This window comes from Gossypium raimondii, chromosome 11, assembly GCF_025698545.1.
Source record: "Gossypium raimondii isolate GPD5lz chromosome 11, ASM2569854v1, whole genome shotgun sequence".
Taxonomy (NCBI): domain Eukaryota; kingdom Viridiplantae; phylum Streptophyta; class Magnoliopsida; order Malvales; family Malvaceae; genus Gossypium; species Gossypium raimondii.
The window spans coordinates 48,270,871-48,290,039 of NC_068575.1; the positions used below are offsets into that span (position 1 = coordinate 48,270,871).

Genomic DNA, 19,169 nt, shown 5'->3' on the forward strand with positions numbered 1-19,169 from the left:
ACCTTTATAAACATTATTTATTACACAAAATGCCAAACCATCATATTCCACTATCTCTTTAATGGGCTAATTACCAAATAAGGATTTCCACACTAAAGTTCTATAGCTATTTAATAAATTTAGCTAATAGAACACAACTTTTACGCTTTACGCGATTTAGTCCTTTTTACCGAATTAAGCATTCAAACAGTAAAATTTCTTTACGAAAATTTCACACATATATAATCACATGCTGTAAATACCAAAAATAATATTAAAATAATTTTTCGACCTCAGATTTGTGATTCCGAAACCACCGTTCCGATTTAACTAAAACCAGACTGTTATAATATTGTATCAGTATTGGTCATATCGGTCAGTACGTATTGTTCTAGTCTTAAACTGGTATCAACTTATCTATGTTCCATTTTGGTTAAAATTACGGTGCATTTTGACTACTTCGATGTGTTTTGACCTATTTCAATCAACATTGGCTTGTACCGGTGTGTACTAGCCCATATTGGTTGGGACCAAAATTTGATATTTTAAAACAATTTTAAATTTTTTTCTTATAATTTCATTTAAAATTAGTAGTTATTAGATTAAATTATTGAACCTAATTAATAATTTTAAAACTTATATTTACATATAAATATATTTATATGGATATAATTGAAATATATTTGTATGTATATATTATATAATCAAAGAAGAAAACAAACAAGTAGGTGGAAATTGATACAATTTTATGTTGAAAATTTTAATTAATAACAGTGTCAAGTTAAATTGATAGATAACCATGACCTCTATCATTATTTTAAAAGAAATCCCATAATAAATATAATCCTAAAAAAGGAAGAAAGGCCACCAACTTTATGTGATGGCTGGAAGATTAAGAATGTTCATCATCCTAAATATAATTTGGATTCAAATTACGTTAGTTGTATTTGTTATTCAAACTTTATTTTGTTATTGCAATTCAAAAAAAAAATCGTAACGGCTTCGGGGCCATCTGAAAGAACAAAGAGATAAACACCTTATAGCCTATCGGTATTAATCTGATGTTGCAATTTGGTATATAACTTATCAAGGCAATACGTGTCGTTTTGTACTTCCTTGACTAAGAATTTGTTCTTTGAAGTTTAAGAAAACGTGAGAAATCTGAAACTTCCCATTCCCACTTTCTTTGAATTTCATCAAATACAGACATTATCATTGTGTTTGCTTCTTGGCTCTCTTCATACTTATCGACTTTCTTCATCGATGTATTTATTTATTTGAATATGTATAGGATTAAATCAAAACTAAAGTTTCAAATATACATTTAAATTATAATTAGATTTTTACGTGTATAATTATACCAAACTAAAGTTCATGCATAATTTTGATTATGCAATATTTGATTGAGTGTTAGTTCGATTGGCATCAGTAATATTGCTGATGCAGAAGAACGTTGGTTTAAGTGCGCTGAAACGTATTGTCCTCCTATTTAAAGATTAGAAAGAGATTATAAATAGTTTTAGACATGGTATTATATGATAATAAAATTAATGCTAAAAAAAGTATGCAATATTCGTAAAAAGGTAAGTAAGGTGTTAACTGAGAGGGTTTTGATAGACAAGAAGGTAGAAGCAGGGTGTTTTCGTTTTAATTACCATTATCTAATGGGAAGTTAAATTAATGGATGATGAAATAAGCATGACGTTGTAGATCCAATACAAGCGAACGTGTAGATATTTAAGTAGATAGAGTTTGCTTAGGAATTCCAGGTTTTGGGCCGACGACCACAACATGCATGGCGGCATTCTGCCATTTATCTCACGCTTTTCTTAATACAAATATGTTCCAGTATTTAATAAATTAATTTCTGACTAAATGTTTAAGGAAGATGGAGCGGATAAAACCTCCTATTATTTATTTAATAAGTTCCAATTCATACATATTCAAAGTTTCATGTACGGCTGATCCCATGGTTTGAAGAGGTTTTGCTAGTAGGTGTCTAGAGTGATCATATCCTGATTTATATCATGAGATAATCTCATCGTGAGGGTAGGATTTTTCAAAAGATGAAGGGTAGAAATGGCAATAAATGATACATATTTGGCAGTAGACGATTTCATCAAGAAAGAGGAAGACTTGCAAAGAAAAAGAATGTGTTTTTTAAACAAATACGAAGAAAAAAATGAAAAGAAAAGGACAAAAAAATCCTACACGGTTATGTTCAAGTTCTTATTTCATTTAAATAATTCCATTTTAGTATTTTTTTTTTGTTTTCACATAGTTATCTTCTTTTATTTACATATTTACATTTAAGTCATTTTGTATGTTTTTTATATGTCTAATAAAAAAAGTCATTTTATATGTTTTATTTTTATTTTAATTCTGTTTATTTTATTTTAAAATTTAAGATAATTTTGGTTTTAATTTTGGATTTTAACTGTGTTAAATTTTTTAATTTCAAGTTTTAAATTTGGATTTTAATTTTGATGTTATATTAATTTTAATTTAGTAAATAGGGTTAGTATTTGGTATATTGGTAGTGTACTTTTTTTTATTTATTTCACAAGCAGACTTAAAATATGGCCATGTGTTTCTTTTTTTAATATTTTACTATACTCCTATAGGATACTTGTCAATCCTCTGATCCCACTTGTGGTGTAACCTCCTAACCCCGGCCTAGACGTTATGACCAGATTCTAAAGATTACATTGACCACCAAAATAGCCTTGTAAAATGACATGTTTTGAAAACCATTTGCTTATCTTTCTATATAAAGTCGTGTGAATCTCTTAGTTTTGCAAAAACATATGAGTTTCAAACATAAAAAAAAATTGATTTAAATATAATATATACTTTGCAAAGGTTGATGATTTGTGAAAACTTAGTCGATTTCCAACTTATTTACTTTTTAAAACTCATTATTTGACAAATTTTAATTAAAACCAAGTTGCTTGCATAATTAAATAAAATTTCAAGTTTAGCCAGTTTAAATCTTAAATGTCATGCACACCAAAATAATCCCAAATTAAAGTCCTATGCCACAATCCAAACAAAACATTATAGTCCAAAATAACAAAAAGTTTAAATATTAAGTTTAAATATTAAGTTTAAAAATAATACGTTTATTAAAAATTATTCGAGATACCCCTTCGATTGTCGAATCCGAATCCTAACCTCGCTGGTTATTTGAAAAGACAGTAAACTAAGGAGTGAGCTTGAGTGAGCTTAAGAAGCTCACTGTGAGTCACTGTCATATCACACGATCCAATTCATGAAACTCCACCTTCGCGTCCCACATACTCCAAATGGCCAAAATCTCTAGTGGGACGCACTCTATGATGTCCGGATCGACGTATATATAACAACCATTCAAACTGTAATGAACAATTGTAAATCATGTTATGTACAGAATTTTAAATTAAAATTAATTGCGTATTTATTATATGTTTGAAAAAATCAATAACAAACCTTGGGTTTTGAGTGTTGATCTAATAGCAATATTCATCTTCGAGCTACTCTAGTTGTCCCACGTAACTATATCCATGGTTCCACATATTCAGGCGATACGTTAATTTAAACATATAATAAAAAAAACCATTACTATACAAACTCCATATTTATTATAAAATGATTTTTACCTTGTCACCAATGGGAACGTATATGGTTCGTTCACTTGGGGACAAAAAATTGGTAACCACCACCAGGCCCATGACTGCAGCAGAAACAAGCAACAACCGATTGACATCTTATCCGGTTTTGCAGCTCAACACAACTCCCGATACAACATGGCCAACACGGCTGATCCCCAACTCATTCGTTCGCTTTCTTTGAAGTCGACTAGGTGTAGTAGCCACCTTATATGTACCAAATTTTGAGATTTATCGGGCATTAGAACGCCCCCAATTAGCCTAAGGATGAATGCTCAGGCGTATTGTTCTTTGACGACGTTGGGCGCGTCCTTAGGATGATCTTTGAAATTCCTTTCCAACCAATTAATATGTATCGACCATCGTAAAAACTATTTGACACCTTTCCCAAAAATGCCTCACAAAGATCCTCTTTACCGAGAATGATCGTTGACCCCATAACGACTGGCCCATCCACCAGTAAACCCAGTTGTAAAGCTATGTCCTCGAGTGTGATTGTACACTCGTTGCATGAAAGATGAAAAGTGTGTGTCTCGAACCTCCAACTTTCCACCAACGTGCTGATGAGTATAGGATCAAGTTTGCAGCCCCTGAGCATGTGAGACGCCTGCAAGAATCTCGCGTCTTGCAAGTAACCATGAATTTCGATATCTGGTCTCTTCGACGAGTTATGTTTGAACCTCTCTAAAACACAATTATTTGTCTATTTATACTGACAAAATAAATTAATTTAAAACATTTTAAAAATAAATTTTTTTAAATTTAACTTAATTGAAAATAGTGAAATTAAAATTGTCTTACCTTTATCGCTTGAGTGGTGGAAATGTGCTTGTCATCGAAACAAATTAGAGAGGTTGCCATTCGTGAAAATTTAATTGAAACGAATAAAATACAAAATAGTTAAAAAATAATATTTTTAAACAAGCGTATCAGAAAATTTAGAATAAAACTTGAGAAAATTGAGAGAATCAAGAGATTTTAGAAAGAATTGAGAGAGTTGAATTTGAGTGAAAAATAAAAATGGCATGGTATTTATAGATAAAAATGACTGTTGGGCCCTTTAATTTTTTTACCATTGCCAACCAACGTTCAAAAAACCGTTGGAATTGACCGTTGGCGAAAAGTTCACACAACTGGACGCGTTTTCCCTTTCTCTCTCCAAAATCGACCTATTTCTCTAAGTTTAAAAATAATTTTTTTTGGCATATATGCCTAATTTAGCCCATAATTTTAGTTAAATGTATATATATATTTAGATTTTTTTTAATATTCTTCATGTCTTCGGACTTCGTAGTTATTCTTCCTAACAATATCAATTTCTAAGTATATATATATATATATATATTTGATCTAAATTTTAAAAATATATATATAAAAAAGACTCTTGAAACGATATTTATTGTTTTATTAAAAAAGCTTTTAGTAAATTTCTAATTCCCTTAACATATAATACTTTTATAACCATATTTATAATATTTTTAAAAATGATGTTGGGTTAAGTGATAATATGAAGATGGTTTCCTTATTCCAAAATTGGTTCTTCAACTGTGTCCATGGAATGCTAGTAGAATTCATTCAATTTTTCAGACCCCATAACAAATACATGATTTTTTAATTATCAAATGCTAAGATTTTAGGTTATTTGACGGTCCGCTGCTCCGAGGCTGTGAAGCCGCTTAGGTAAGACTTGTTTAATGTGAAAGCAATTAAAGTTAAAATACTTAAATATTAAAAATCATTTTGTTTCAAAACTAGTACCAAATAAATAAAAATATTTTGAAAATTCAAAATAAAATTGAACACAACGTCCAGTAACAAAATTTCACCTTTGAATTTTATTTCCTTACTTCTACTATTATTTTTCCAGTCCTCAAAACCTCACTTTTGTGAAACTTCTATAAATACCCCCCTACACCTTCCTTCCATTCTGCATTAAAGAAAGTCTTGAGCTAAGTTTTAACATCCATTCGAAACTAAAAGATCAGTGAGAGTTCCGAGCGAATTTTAAGGAAAGAGAGATGGCAACTTTCCCTGTGATCAACTTGGAGAAGCTCAATGGTGCTGAGCGATCAACAACCATGGACAAAATCAATGATGCCTGTGAAAACTGGGGCTTCTTTCAGGTATATGTATCAAAAGCATTCTACTTTTTTTTCTTTTGCCTGGAGATACTGGTAATGTGGGGAGGGGGGGTATTAATATGTCGATTGGATTTCAGGTGCTGAACCATGGAATACCCCATGATTTTCTGGATACTGTGGAAAGGTTGACAAAAGAGCATTACAAGAAGTGCATGGAGCAGAGGTTCAAGGAACTGGTAGCAAGCAAGGCCCTTGAGGGTCTCCAAGCTGAGGTCACTGATATGGACTGGGAGAGCACATTTTACATACGCCATCTCCCTCAATCCAACGTGGCTGAAATCCCAGATCTCACCGATGAATACAGGTCAATATATATATGCATGATTATTATATTATCATTGGCTTTAGCTGACACTTTAGTCCAATAAATAAATTGCAGGAACGTGATGAAAGAATTTGCAGTGAAATTGGAGAACCTAGCCGAGGAACTACTAGACTTGTTCTGCGAGAATCTTGGACTAGAGAAGGGATACCTGAAAATGGCCTTCAATGGTTCAAAGGGTCCAACCTTTGGCACCAAAGTTAGCAACTATCCACCATGCCCCACACCAGACAAAATCAAGGGACTCCGCGCTCATACAGATGCTGGTGGCATAATCTTACTCTTCCAAGACCCCATTGTGGGCGGCCTCCAGATTCTTAAAAACGGGGAATGGGTGGATGTTCCCCCTATGCGTCACTCCTTTGTCATCAACCTCGGGGATCAGCTCGAGGTCTGCATCTCAATTTCTCACCGACAACCTCTAGCTAGCCCAATGCACTTTATTTTATTAGAAACTTGAAAAACTGAAATGTTGAATTTGCAGGTGATCAGCAATGGCAGATACAGGAGTGTGGAGCACCGTGTGATGACCCAAACCCAAGGGTCTCGCATGTCGATAGCTTCGTTTTACAACCCAGGGAGTGACGCCATTATCTACCCAGCACCAGCTCTGGTGGAGAATGAAGCAGAAGAGAAGAAGGAATGGTACCCCAAATTTGTGTTCGAAGATTATATGAAGCTATATGCTGGAATGAAATTCCAGGCCAAAGAACCAAGGTTTGAAGCCATGAAAGCCACTGCAACTGCTTAATATACTGGAGTTGGATACAGAAATAACAATGAAGGACGTATCTATTTTTCAAGTTTTAGTAGTTCGTTAAAAAATAAAGCTCACAAATAAAGAAGTTTGATATGAAGTAGATTTTGTCCATTATTGTTGTAAACAGCAGCATCAATTACAATAGTCTTTATCTTATATATTCATACTATCTTCTTCTTTTTAATTGACTTATTAGATTCACAGAAAACATAATCCTTTTCCTCTTGAATCCAACCAACCAATATACCATTTGGTACATGAGTTTGACATTTTTTAATATGGTTCATGTGTTATTCTTTTGTCTAATTCGGTATTAATTTGTATTTGACAAAACATTTATATTTTGATATTCCAAGGTAATAATGTTAACTTTTTAGGGTTTAATTTGAATTTTAGGGTTTACTTATAATTTTGTTAAAATAAAACTAATATTTAATTATAATTTGATTATTAAATTTGAGTTTAGAGTTTTTAAGTTTAGATTTTTAATTTAGGTGGAGCGTATTTTACCACCTCTACTCATTTTGTGAGTGAAATTAATTAATGATTATTTATTTCTGTTTTTTAAATAATTAGATTAAAAATTTTAGAAAAAATAAAGTAATTTTAGTTATAGTTTGGAGGACTAAACGTAGTTTTTTCAAATGTGAAAACGGAAGAAGTGGGTAATAAAAATAGTTTTATTTTTTAAAAGAAAAGTTAAATTATTAAAACAACCTTATAAATATATTGCATTTAATACATAAATTATTTTTTTATATAATTTTCTAATTGAATTGGTGTCATTAAGTTGAGCGACATCAAACTCCGTAAAAAACATTATATAAAGTATTGAATTGGTGTAATTTTTTAATTTTTTAATTGATTTTTTTTTTGTGTACTAACACATCTCTCGAGTCTTGCAAGTCATATCTCTACCAATCAAGGTGTTTCTTCGTGAATTGTACACAGCTCTTTGCGGAGTTCAGAGACAAAGTCCTGACATGGGGACAATACCTTTAATTGTTATGAGATCGATCAACAACCTGGTGAATGACATTTAAAAAACTTATTCCAACGGAGATTAATAAAAATTTCAAATTATTTATAATGAATCGAGATATAGTGAAACTAGAGGTGCTCATGGGCCGGGCCGGGCCCAGAAAAAAATTTCGGCCTGGCCTGAAATATGGGCTTAGAATTTTGCCCAGGCCCGGCCCGGGAAAAAATTCATAAGCCCGGGCCCGGCCCGGCCAGTTTTTTAAATAAATACCAAAAATTTATTTTAAAAATTAAAACAAAAATTTAAAAAAATATTTTAAAAATATTTTAAAATTAAAAAAAATTTAAAAAGTATTTTTAAAAAATTTAAAAATTTAAAAAATTTTAAAAAAGTATTTTAAAAGTATTTTAAAATTAAAAAAATAAAAATATTTATTATATTCGGGCCGGGCCCATGCCAAAAAAGTGGCGCCCGAGGCCCGGCCCGTTTTTTAATCGGGCCTCATTTTTTGCCCAAGCTCATATTTCGGGCGGACCGTTGGGCCGGGCCGGGCCGCCCGGCCCATGAGCACCTCTAAGTGAAACTAATAAGATTGAAATCCCATTAAATCTTGTTTTATGAAACAAAGAAAAAAGGAAAATTTGAAAAGGAAGGCAGATGAAGGTGAAGAGGCTCATGCACCTCCAATATTCGTCAACAAACACCATTTAAAGAATGATTAATGTTATTATCTTCTCTCCCACAATGAATTGTTTTGCTTTTAATTCTTTTTCCGAATGAAAATGAACTTCTTGTCCTTTGCGGGGGTTGATATGATGAAATGTTTGTGGAGGAACAAGAAAGGTTGGAAATCGACATCATTATCATCAAAGATGACATATTCTTTAAGATGCGTGACATGGATTCAACTAGTGGAGCTCTGCTATAATGACAATGGAATCCCTGGCAGTCTCATCATATCATATCAACAAACGAGTTAATATGATGTATTCTATTTCGAGGATATTTCAAATTCTAAATATTGTCTCTTGTTTGGTATTAAAATTCTTTTCTTTGCTTTTGTTTTTTACATTAATATGAAGTAAAACGTTTAAAAGGAATAGAAAAAGTAGGAAAAAAGCAAATGCGGTGGAAGTTGCATGCTCAGATCTTACGGCAAAAAGTCTGCTACAAGTTGAGAAATGAGAACAGGTTCAATGCATCTCCCCTTTGAACCACAATAATGTAAGGCAAATAAAATTACAAAACGAGTTTCACGATTTGATTGCTTCCAATTAAACCAGGGAGAGGGGGAAGGAGAAGAATATACCTGCCATCTGCAAATATACTTGGTCTAAAAAATGAGATATTATTTTATTTCAACAACAACAAATCAAGACTTGTATTGAATAAGAGTTGATGTTTTAGCCTTTTCTTTTAAAACAAAAACAAGATTGAGTGCGATTTGCTAGCTCAGTCTTGGCGAGAAATTATTCTGAACCCACGGTGAAACTAAGAACAAGCAGAGTCCACACTTTTTGACTACTGGACCACTGCTGAATCAATGATGTTACATCAATCCAACTAAAGCCGACTTTTGACAAATAATTAAATTAAAAATAACTAATAAAAAAAAAAGAGGGCAACATTGGTTTTCGTCAAAGCTGGTTGAATAGTAGTATAACAATCATAATTTTGAGGGAAAACAACAGAGGGGAGGTAAATTCACTAATCCTATTTTATCCTTAAAACCTATATACAGTTGAACCCAAAACCAATACTCTCTTTGAACTTCAATTTTGTCAAGCCGCAAGGACTAGCACTTTTATGGTTCCCTGACTGTTAGCAGTTAGCATGGTAGGGCTATCGCTCTTCCAACACACCGCACTTATGAAGTGCGATCCACCCCCATCTTCATCTGCATCCTCCATCTCTTGTGAACCAAATCTATGCCATGTTACCGGTTTCGATATTTCCTGCAATTATTACCCAAAGATTATGAAACTCCAAAACCCCCAACAATAGAACTAACCAACGATTAAACCTACACAACCACAAATCTCAATAAATCAGTATAACCCATGAAGATTGCAATTTGATGGTTTTCCTTACCTTGTGGTACACGTACACTTCATTTGTTTCGCTGCCGCATGCAATATATTCACTGTTTACAGTGAGGCCTACGAAATTCTTCTCATTTGTATGGCCTTTAAAAGTTCGAAGCTGCAAGTAAACCACATTGATATCAATGAAAAAGATTCCACAAGTACAAGACAAATAGCTTCTTAAATAAATGTTTGCCAGTATACTTTCTAGCTCCTATTCCAGAACTCATTACGTAAATAAAAATGGCTTTGGTTTACATCTCCAGAACAACACCACAGAGGCTTTCCTACCACTACTCACCGCATTTTTACCCACCAAGGAAATAAATGAGCAAAATAAGAAAATTACAATATGAAATGAACAAACAAAAAACTGAAAGGAAAACATGGAAACAGACTAATAGCTCAAAATGCACAGTACTAAGAGCTAATTTAGCATTATTTTTGCAAATATAAAAGCTTAGTTTAAAATATATGCTTTTGAGAAGTGTTGGGAAAACAATGCTATGAAAAATATAGTTTCTTAGTTTTAAGTGTTTAACATTACAGTACAAAAAATATATTGTGAAAATTAAAATTTCCATTTTAGATATGACATTTGAACTTATAAAACAAATCAATTTAAATAACAATCAAATTAGTTAATATTACAATATATGAAATATATATATTCTAAATACTTTTAAGCAATTAATACAAATTTTTTTGTAAAATTATAAATAAATAAACATATTTTAGATATTAAAATCACATACAACCATAACCCTTATGAATTTAAATATAAAATGTTGTGTATTTGATATAAATTTTAAAAAGGAAAATAATTGCATACCCAATATAATCATTACAAAAAAACATATATTAAATATTAAAATTTAAAGTGGATTTTATATCTAATATAATTGTATATGCTATAACCAATATAAATATGGGTAATTTTATAATTTCTCATCAAAGCTAGCTGTTCTCAAAAGCTAAAGGCACTTAAATCCAGTTTTTTGTTTGGATTTCAAAGCCAAAGGTGAAACCTAGTTGTTCAGCGTTGCTTTTGCTGTCAAAAAGTGCTTTTAGACAGCCAAATGCAATGCTAAACGGGCCCTAACTCTAGGTGTAAATTAATGGAGAACTTTTCTTAAATCTTCCAATGCTAAACAGATCATTTTATTTGGAAGACTCTAGTCAACATTTAGAGCATATAAAACAAATTATCCTTAACATGTTACATTATACATTTCTGAACCGGCTTCTCAAAATGTAGAGCAGGTCAAGTTTCACTGCTTTTCGAGAAGCCATAGCATTGAAAGCATCAATTTAGAGACTGGAAAATTTTAACTTAAATCAATAAGAGCTAAATGAAAAAAATTATCTGGGATAAGGCATAATTATGAAATAATGAACCAATATTAACACATTACTCACCGGCAGATTCTCCTTCACATCCCATAACCTTAGTGTGCTATCTGTAGATGCAGAAGCAAGTTCATTTTCAGACAAGAATTTCACATATGAGACCGCTTTCTTGTGCCCACTGAACACATGAAGTGGACTACTGATGTTTCTTAAATCATAATAGTGGATGTGATGATCTGCTGAACCAACCTGCATAAGCCACAAAGTTTCATAGTTTTTCAGTTGTTCTTTCCATAAAAGAAAAGTAGTTCTTATTTAGCATTCCTAAGCTAGCAAGACTAGTAAATGCAGTCTGTAAAAACAGAAAACATGCATATAAAGCAATTTCAAAGTTTAACTCCTTCAAAATTGGCCTTGTGACTGTGAAGTAGCTTCCTTAAAATACTGACGAACTTAAATAAATTATCTATGACAGAATTTCTTGGCGTAGTTACAAACATTAAGAGAATTTTAATTTGGGAAAAATATTCCAGCTTCAAAGAAAATAGAAAAGAAAATGCATTTTTTTTTTTTGCAACACACAATCTTTCAACCATTATGAAACTGAAACAAATAAATCCATACCGCAATGAAATTGCTAGATCCAGGATTATACTTGACACAACATATATTTGCTTTCATGTCAATATTAATAACACTGGCCTCCTGCTTTGTGCACCAAACTTTCACCTGGTCAATTAACAAAAACACATCCATGTTATGATTAGTCAACAATGAACTTTCCCTTGCTGATGATGAAAGCTTAAAGCAAACGAAACCATGATATGGTTAAAGATAAATGCTTCACGTAACTCGTAAATAAAAATCTAGTATTCATGTCAAGAACCTTGACTAGATTACTTAACCATATCTTGCAAGTGTCAACCCATTTATCTGTTACACCCTTGTCTTCACATGATAAGATATAGACTAGCTAAAATATAATTGACAATGTTACAGCCCCATGTGGAGATAATGAATAATTATCTCCTGAATCTCTCCTTCCAAAATGCAATGATAAGATATTGTAAATTGATTAAGTAAAGCAGTATTACTCGGTATAGGATATGGAATATGTCAGCGTACCTTGCAATCATCACTACCAGATACAAGCATTGAGGGGTCCGTCCGTGAGAAATCAACACTCCATGCTCGTTTTTCATGTTCTTCATATTCCATTAGACTCTGTGAAAGTGATTAAAACAATATGAAACATAAAATAATAAGGTTGGAAAATCTAGTTTGAAATGAAAATTATAACAAGTCTAAGAAATGGACTATATTGTCAGGTCAATTAGTAAACCATAACAATTCCTCATTACCTGACGTGTTGTTACATCCCACACGGTTACTATCCCCTCATAATCACTACTAGCTATATGATTCTTCCAATGCTTGTTCCAACTCAAGCAACTTAGTTTAGAACGCGTGGACATCTCCACAACAGGACAGTGTACATCTGCTGGTTCATTTAGGACCTAGAAAACAACTGCGTAGTCAATAAGAGTCGGTATAGCTAAAGATTGGAAGGAAAAGTAGCAAATTATTAACTGTGAACTTTCCTTTTCAGTATGCAGATCCATTAATATGACATCAATAACTTCAACAAAATACCAGCCTCCTTCTCAAGGTTGTTACAAATCAATACAAGAGAAAACAACAGTGGGTGCAAGACTAACCCAGAATATAAATGGTTGTTAAATGTACAGAAAAGGCATCCATAGAAAATGCTCTAAAACAACATTTACTGTTTTCCTGCTTCTGTATAAAATGGGGGCGGAGAACAGTACTATACTGTAGTACATTTCCCTTGTCAATTGCGACCAACAATAATGGTAAACAGAACCAATTGTGAAAGGTTTCAGAAATTCAGGATCTTACCATTGAGAGATCAAAAACTTTAATGCGCCGAGACACTCCAGCTGTAGCGAACAACTCATCATCACGGTCAAATTCTATGCTGCAATTACCATGATCCATTCAAAACAAATTCAGCACTCTTGCATATATACAAAGAATGAGCACTAAACAGATTCTGGAGTTGATTTATTTGCAAGAAAAATACCAAGATTCACAGACTAAGCTTCCTAATCCAGAAAGAAAAAAAATCCACTGCTTTGTCTTAGACACACTATATTTCAGTGAAAGTGAAATCAGGCACTCCTGAGAGAAGAAAGAAAGGAATTCAGAACATCCTGGCTACTCCCTAACAATGGTCACCAGCCTCTGTTTTCTTTGGGTGTAATGCCTGTATTTTGAAGCTACTTTCCTTCGTTAATAATATTCATTTCTGCCAGCTCTTGTTACTTTATAAATGTAGTTTGGACTCTGGTTTTTGTAGATGCTAATACAATTAAAATCTGCTCTTTGTAGACAAACTATGGATCTCTGATCCATACCCAAGATCAACTTCAGGATCTTAGGATCATTTTCAATCAGGAAGGACTGTTGTACAAAACATAATACTATGTAATTGTGATCCTATTTCCATTTGTTTGAAGAAGATAACATGTAACAAAAGGATTCTTATACATACAAATCATAGCTTGAACTTGGAATGAGAATGAATATATTAATGATGCATCTTCACCTTTTAGTTTTTCAGCCCAATAAATCACAACACTCTTGGAAAAGAATAACTTCTTATCCATTGAATATTATATGAATCGAGTTCACAGCCTAATAGAACTTAGAAGTAGAGGGTACTTTGGTGGGATCCTTGCGGACAGAAATTGTAGTTGAGAGTACATATCGTCCACTCTTAAAAGTACCTATCTGTTTGAAAAAGGTAAAAGAGTGCTCTGGGCCCATAAAAGATAAGGAAGGATTTAAAACCACACAGTTTCATCTTGATGATGACTTATGGAGTCCAGACCATATGGTTTTACTTAAATGCCAAAATCATCTAGATTATAGAATAACTTGTAAAAGGTACAAGCATATAAAACTTGTTTGGAAAATGGTGAATCAAACCATCAATCAGTGGGGTCCACATGTTAGTGTGCAGTTTCATAAAAATGAAGTTCCGATTTCTGTAAAGCTGATTGAAATCAGATTGATTTTTAACTTTTACTAGTATTGAACAAAAACATTAACACATCCAACTATGATATTCAATTCCATTTTTACCAGTACTGTGTAACATCACAGAATAATACATTTCTAAACAATTTTAAATCAACATAATAATACATTTTTCTACAATATTAAAACAACATTTAGATGCAAGAATCTCACCTTGATACTATATTGGCTGAATGAAAGAGATCTCCAAGCCTCACTTCAGCAATGACTCTTAGTCGACTGGTAGAGAGGAATCAAAAGGAAAATCTGGTGATAAACTGAAGTACAACAGGAAAAGGAAAAGGGAGAGGAAGGGGATGGAAGGTGTTAATGTCAACTTATGTCCACTACATAATTGAAAAGTGGCATCCATACCTGTATTGAGTAAAAGTACTCAGCACAGACTGAAAATCTGCAAGACCCGCATTATAACCCTCTCTATGAATGACATTTTTATCACTTTCTTGCTTAATATGCAGCTGGTTTGCCAACTGACGTCGCTTTTGCAGGTAACACTCTTGTAGGTCATTAAACTGTGGCCAAGGGTGAAAAAGTAAAGTGAATTTAGGCCTGAAAAGAATAATGAATCAATAAAGGTTTAATGTTTTAAGCTGAGTCAACTATAAATGACATCTCCAGACAAAAAACAATTGCACAATAAACCAATTAGAACACGTTTTCATGATGATTGACCTCTCATATAAAATGATGAAAATTTGAAGTTAAGTCTGCCAATTGCCGGGCTCAACTATTAACAACAAAATCACTCAATGGCAAATTGTTCTTCAAATATAACCTGTAAGATCATTAGCTGGAGCATCTAACTGTAAATGGCAAGGCATCCATCTATGATATTATAACATTCTATCAGAAACCACTAACGTAAAAACCAAATCAGTCTTTTATGTGATTCACAGAGCTCTATGAAGCAAGAGAAAAGTACTTATAGCAAACTCCAACTAGTTCATACTAAGTTTAATCAAACCAAGAAAAAGTGTTAATGTTAATCCTTAATAGGTTTTTGGCCACCTTTTTTTTTTTTCAGCAACCAAATGAAATTCAGGTCTTAAAGTTATTTTGCATTATTGCCAATTGCAACTATGTAAGATTAAAGCATATACCAAACAAAAATTTGCGACTGAAACCTTCTAAAATCACAAACCTGGGCATGAATCCGCTTTTTTCTTGCAACAGAGAGACCAGATTGATTGAACCCTTGTGAGTCCGCTCCACTTAAGGCATCTTTTCTCTGACTAACATGGCCACTCAACTGTGTCTTTCCATCTATTTTCTTGTTTTGAAGATTCCCTGCAGGCATCCCTCCTCTGATATTTAGAGAACTAGAGACAATTCCACTATTGTTCTTGTCCATGGATGAAGACCATGGCTTTCTTGTGCTAGAATCATCTCCAAGCATCCGCAATTTCACAGAGTATCTATCTCTTGCACGATACAAATCCACTCTATGTCTCTCCACAGAATTTATGTCCTCTTTAATAAACTGAAGATCAGTTTGTATCTACAGAAAGGAAACGAATCTTGTCAACGACCTACCGAAAAAGAAAAGTGAATATTTCCAGCAAAAAAAATCAGATCAAAGCAATTATCAATTAAGGTAGCTATTTGTACAAATATGTTCACATAACGGTTAAATTAAAGTAAGAGACAATATACTAGAGCTACTGAAGAACAAATATCACAATTAATGAAATATCTATGAGCAGGGAAAAAACAACACAACCAGAACTGATCAGTCAAACTGAAGAATGAATTGGATAGAACATAATGATGGTTCAAAAATAGTGAACGGGAAAAAAAAAGTGCCATAAAGAAAATGCAATGGACCTCATTTAGTTCATCAACTTTTTGCTTCCTTAAGCACTGTAAGAAATCCAGCAGTATTTGCATATTTCTCTCAGCTTCTTCCTGTTCCATTTTTCTCTTCTTCTCTGCAAGGAGGGACAAAAGGTTGTCCAGCTCCTTGATTGTAACCTCATAACCCTGTAAAGAATCAAATTTAGTTGGAAAAACTGCTAAGTAAAAGAAATTACGGGCTCATCCACTACTGTTCAATTTAAAGAGACATCAAATGCGACTCTTGGTTGACAGCAGCAGGAGGAAATAAATAATATATTAAAACTACTAGTCATGAAAATTCACTATAAACCCTTGTAAGCTCACAGCTGGAAGCTTAAAACCAATTGTATACTATCATTATCAGGCAACTTAAATACTATGGAAGGGGGCATTTCGTGCCCTAAAGTGAGAAAAGTAATAGCAACAATTCTTGGTAATCAAGGATAATTTGCCATCTATAGAGTAACTACACATACATCTATAGATAACAAAGCTGGACCTACTCCCAGCTTTGGGATAAAAAGTAATCCCAATTCCCACTTTTGATCATTCTAGCACCTCTAAGACATTCATGCATCTGCACCACTATACCTAGCAATCACAATCCAAGTACCTTAAATATGCCGCAAGTAAAACACTATATTGACTGTAATGAAAGATCAGGTCAATGAATAAACCGATGCACTTAATTTAGTATGCCTTCTTTGTGCATGGCATTCCAAAAAGATGGTAAGAAAAGCAGCACTCAAGATGTATTTTGTTGTTAGTCTGAGCCTGTGTGTGTGAAAGATAGAGGGAGGGACATAATTAGCAAATCACCCCAGGGGGGAACTTGAATTAGAAACACCAACGCATAAATTCCTTGATATAACAAATGAAAATTTTAGATTTCTTCCAAAAAAAACAACTAACCTGTTGTAACGCCTGACGAAACTGTTCCACAGGGGATGCAGTTTTTGATATTTGACGAGCTGAAGTCTTCTTCAAAAGCTACAAATGTGGTACAGAGAAATTATATAATGATAAGCTCAACTCTGGAGTAGAAGTACACCATTTCAAGATATAATTACATGACCATAAAACAGTCTAACTACACTATTTAGGAAATCATGTAGTCAGTCATAACAAGACAACTAAGATGATCTAAATAAAACCAAGACAAGGTTACCCCATTAAATTCGGTATTCTAAATTTTAAATGTTCAAGTTTGATATTGGATCATTATCTGAAGCATTTTGATCTAGGACATTGAATATCTTGAAATATGATATTCCAGGAAATAGAGAGTGGGAATCACCAAGAAATAAACTCCTGGGACCCTCTGTTGAACTGTTTTCAGCGCTGACTACTGGGTATAAAAATTCTAAACCCACTAAGACTCCACCAAGTACACCGTGAAAGCATAGGGAAAATAATTGTAAGATAAAAGAGAGACAAGCAAGATAATAGCTGTGCCAGTTATCAGTGAGGCGATTGATATTCACTTTCAATCCACATAGGAGCTAAACTTGAATCATACAAGTAAATCGTAGCTGGATACAAGACATCTAAAAGGGTTGGTGTGTTCTAGTAACAAGAAGATTCCAATCATATCCAAGTCAAGCATTATTTTCAAAGAAAATTAAAAAAAAAAAACAGAACCTCAAATAACCATGATATTTAAAATTGATTCAATCATATATGTTCGAAACATAATTAAATCCAAATTGGAGCTAATAAAGAGCAAAGAGAACCAACCTTATCGAGCAAAATATTGGGGAAAAGCTGATTATTAGTGAGAAATTGAGAGCAACAAGGGCAATCGCTCTTGTTTCGAAGATGGGTAATTATACACATGTAGCAAAAGCTGTGACCGCAAGACGTGAGGAAGGCGTCCTTAATTATCTGCATACAAATCGGACACAGCAAGTCCTTATCCACCTCGGCATCTTCTGAAACAGCAGCGGAGGCAGCTTCGAGTGGAACTTCCTCCAAGGAAGATGGCTTAGAGTCCGGCTTGACCGCCGGCACACGAGGGTCGGTGCCAGTTGAGAATTCTTCCATGTTTTTAGTTACCGTTTTTGGATTTGACGTGTGCAGCGATAAATAAACAAAATTTCTGCTTAGAATAAAATAAAATTTAGAGAGAAAGAGAGAGAGAGAACCAAATGAGCGGTTTTCCTTTCTGAGGGTAAAAACAGACCACGCCATCAGTGGAAGTGGGCTTTTAGAACTTTTGGTTTTTTATCTTGTAATTGGATAGGGCTACCTAGGCTACCTATACAGAGAGAGAACTAATTTTTGAATCCCTCGATATTGCGTTTTTTTTTGGTTATAAAATTAGAGGTTAAACTATATGTTGATTTTTTGTTATTTGGCCTTTTTTAGGCTTTTTTTTATTTATTTAGGGAAATATGTCGTTTTAGGATAGAAAAAGGGAAAGTATGTCCAAGATTTTTTAATTATGTTAGCTTTAGGGTTTTTGTTAGGGTTAAGTTTTTTTAAGGGTTTAGGGTTGAAACCGTAAAAGTTTATAGGTAGATTTGAGGGGTCGATGATGTGATATCGCGCCTCAGAGTACATACATTTCATATTTCATGGCAGGATAGGACTATTACCTCAAAAAACTATCTTGGGGAAGTTAGGTTTTGGGGTGACAATACTTGATACAGTCACGAATCGAAGTCTAGGTGGAGGTCCTAGTCGGTGACTGTGATGCAGTCATGGGCTCAAGTATCATCGGGGGCCTGTTGACGGTCGTTATGCAGTCACGAGTTCAAGCTTTTTGGATACCCACAAATGATGCTTTATATATACCATACATACATAAGATTTATGTCATAATCATAGGAAAAACGAAGGGAATTTTGGTGTAATCAACGTGATTTTTCTCTATTTTCAAGCAGTCAGTATCTTTAACCTTTCATTCTTATCCGAAGGTTCACCCCAAGGTGGACACAAGAGAG

General features: G+C 33.4%; 2 protein-coding genes across 2 annotated transcripts; one reads left to right on the forward strand and one right to left on the reverse strand.

Moving 5' to 3' along the window:
- Positions 1-5,542: 5,542 nt before the first annotated feature.
- On the forward strand, positions 5,543-7,013 carry LOC105803453 (1-aminocyclopropane-1-carboxylate oxidase). The gene is made up of 4 exons (XM_012635658.2): positions 5,543-5,749; positions 5,845-6,071; positions 6,147-6,480; positions 6,574-7,013. The coding sequence occupies exons 1-4, from the start codon at positions 5,645-5,647 to the stop codon at positions 6,838-6,840; spliced, it is 933 nt and encodes a 310-aa protein (XP_012491112.1). The 5' UTR covers positions 5,543-5,644; the 3' UTR covers positions 6,841-7,013.
- Positions 7,014-9,159: 2,146 nt separating this feature from the next.
- LOC105803450 (E3 ubiquitin-protein ligase COP1) lies at positions 9,160-18,424 on the reverse strand. The gene is made up of 13 exons (XM_012635655.2): positions 17,962-18,424; positions 17,137-17,214; positions 16,213-16,368; positions 15,530-15,886; positions 14,743-14,900; positions 14,542-14,607; positions 13,186-13,264; positions 12,627-12,782; positions 12,391-12,489; positions 11,890-11,994; positions 11,335-11,514; positions 9,923-10,033; positions 9,160-9,786 (listed from the first exon to the last, which is right to left on the reverse strand). Exons 1-13 carry the CDS (start codon positions 18,412-18,414, stop codon positions 9,613-9,615), a joined length of 2,172 nt encoding a protein of 723 aa, XP_012491109.2. The 5' UTR covers positions 18,415-18,424; the 3' UTR covers positions 9,160-9,612.
- Between the last annotated feature and the right edge of the window lie 745 nt (positions 18,425-19,169).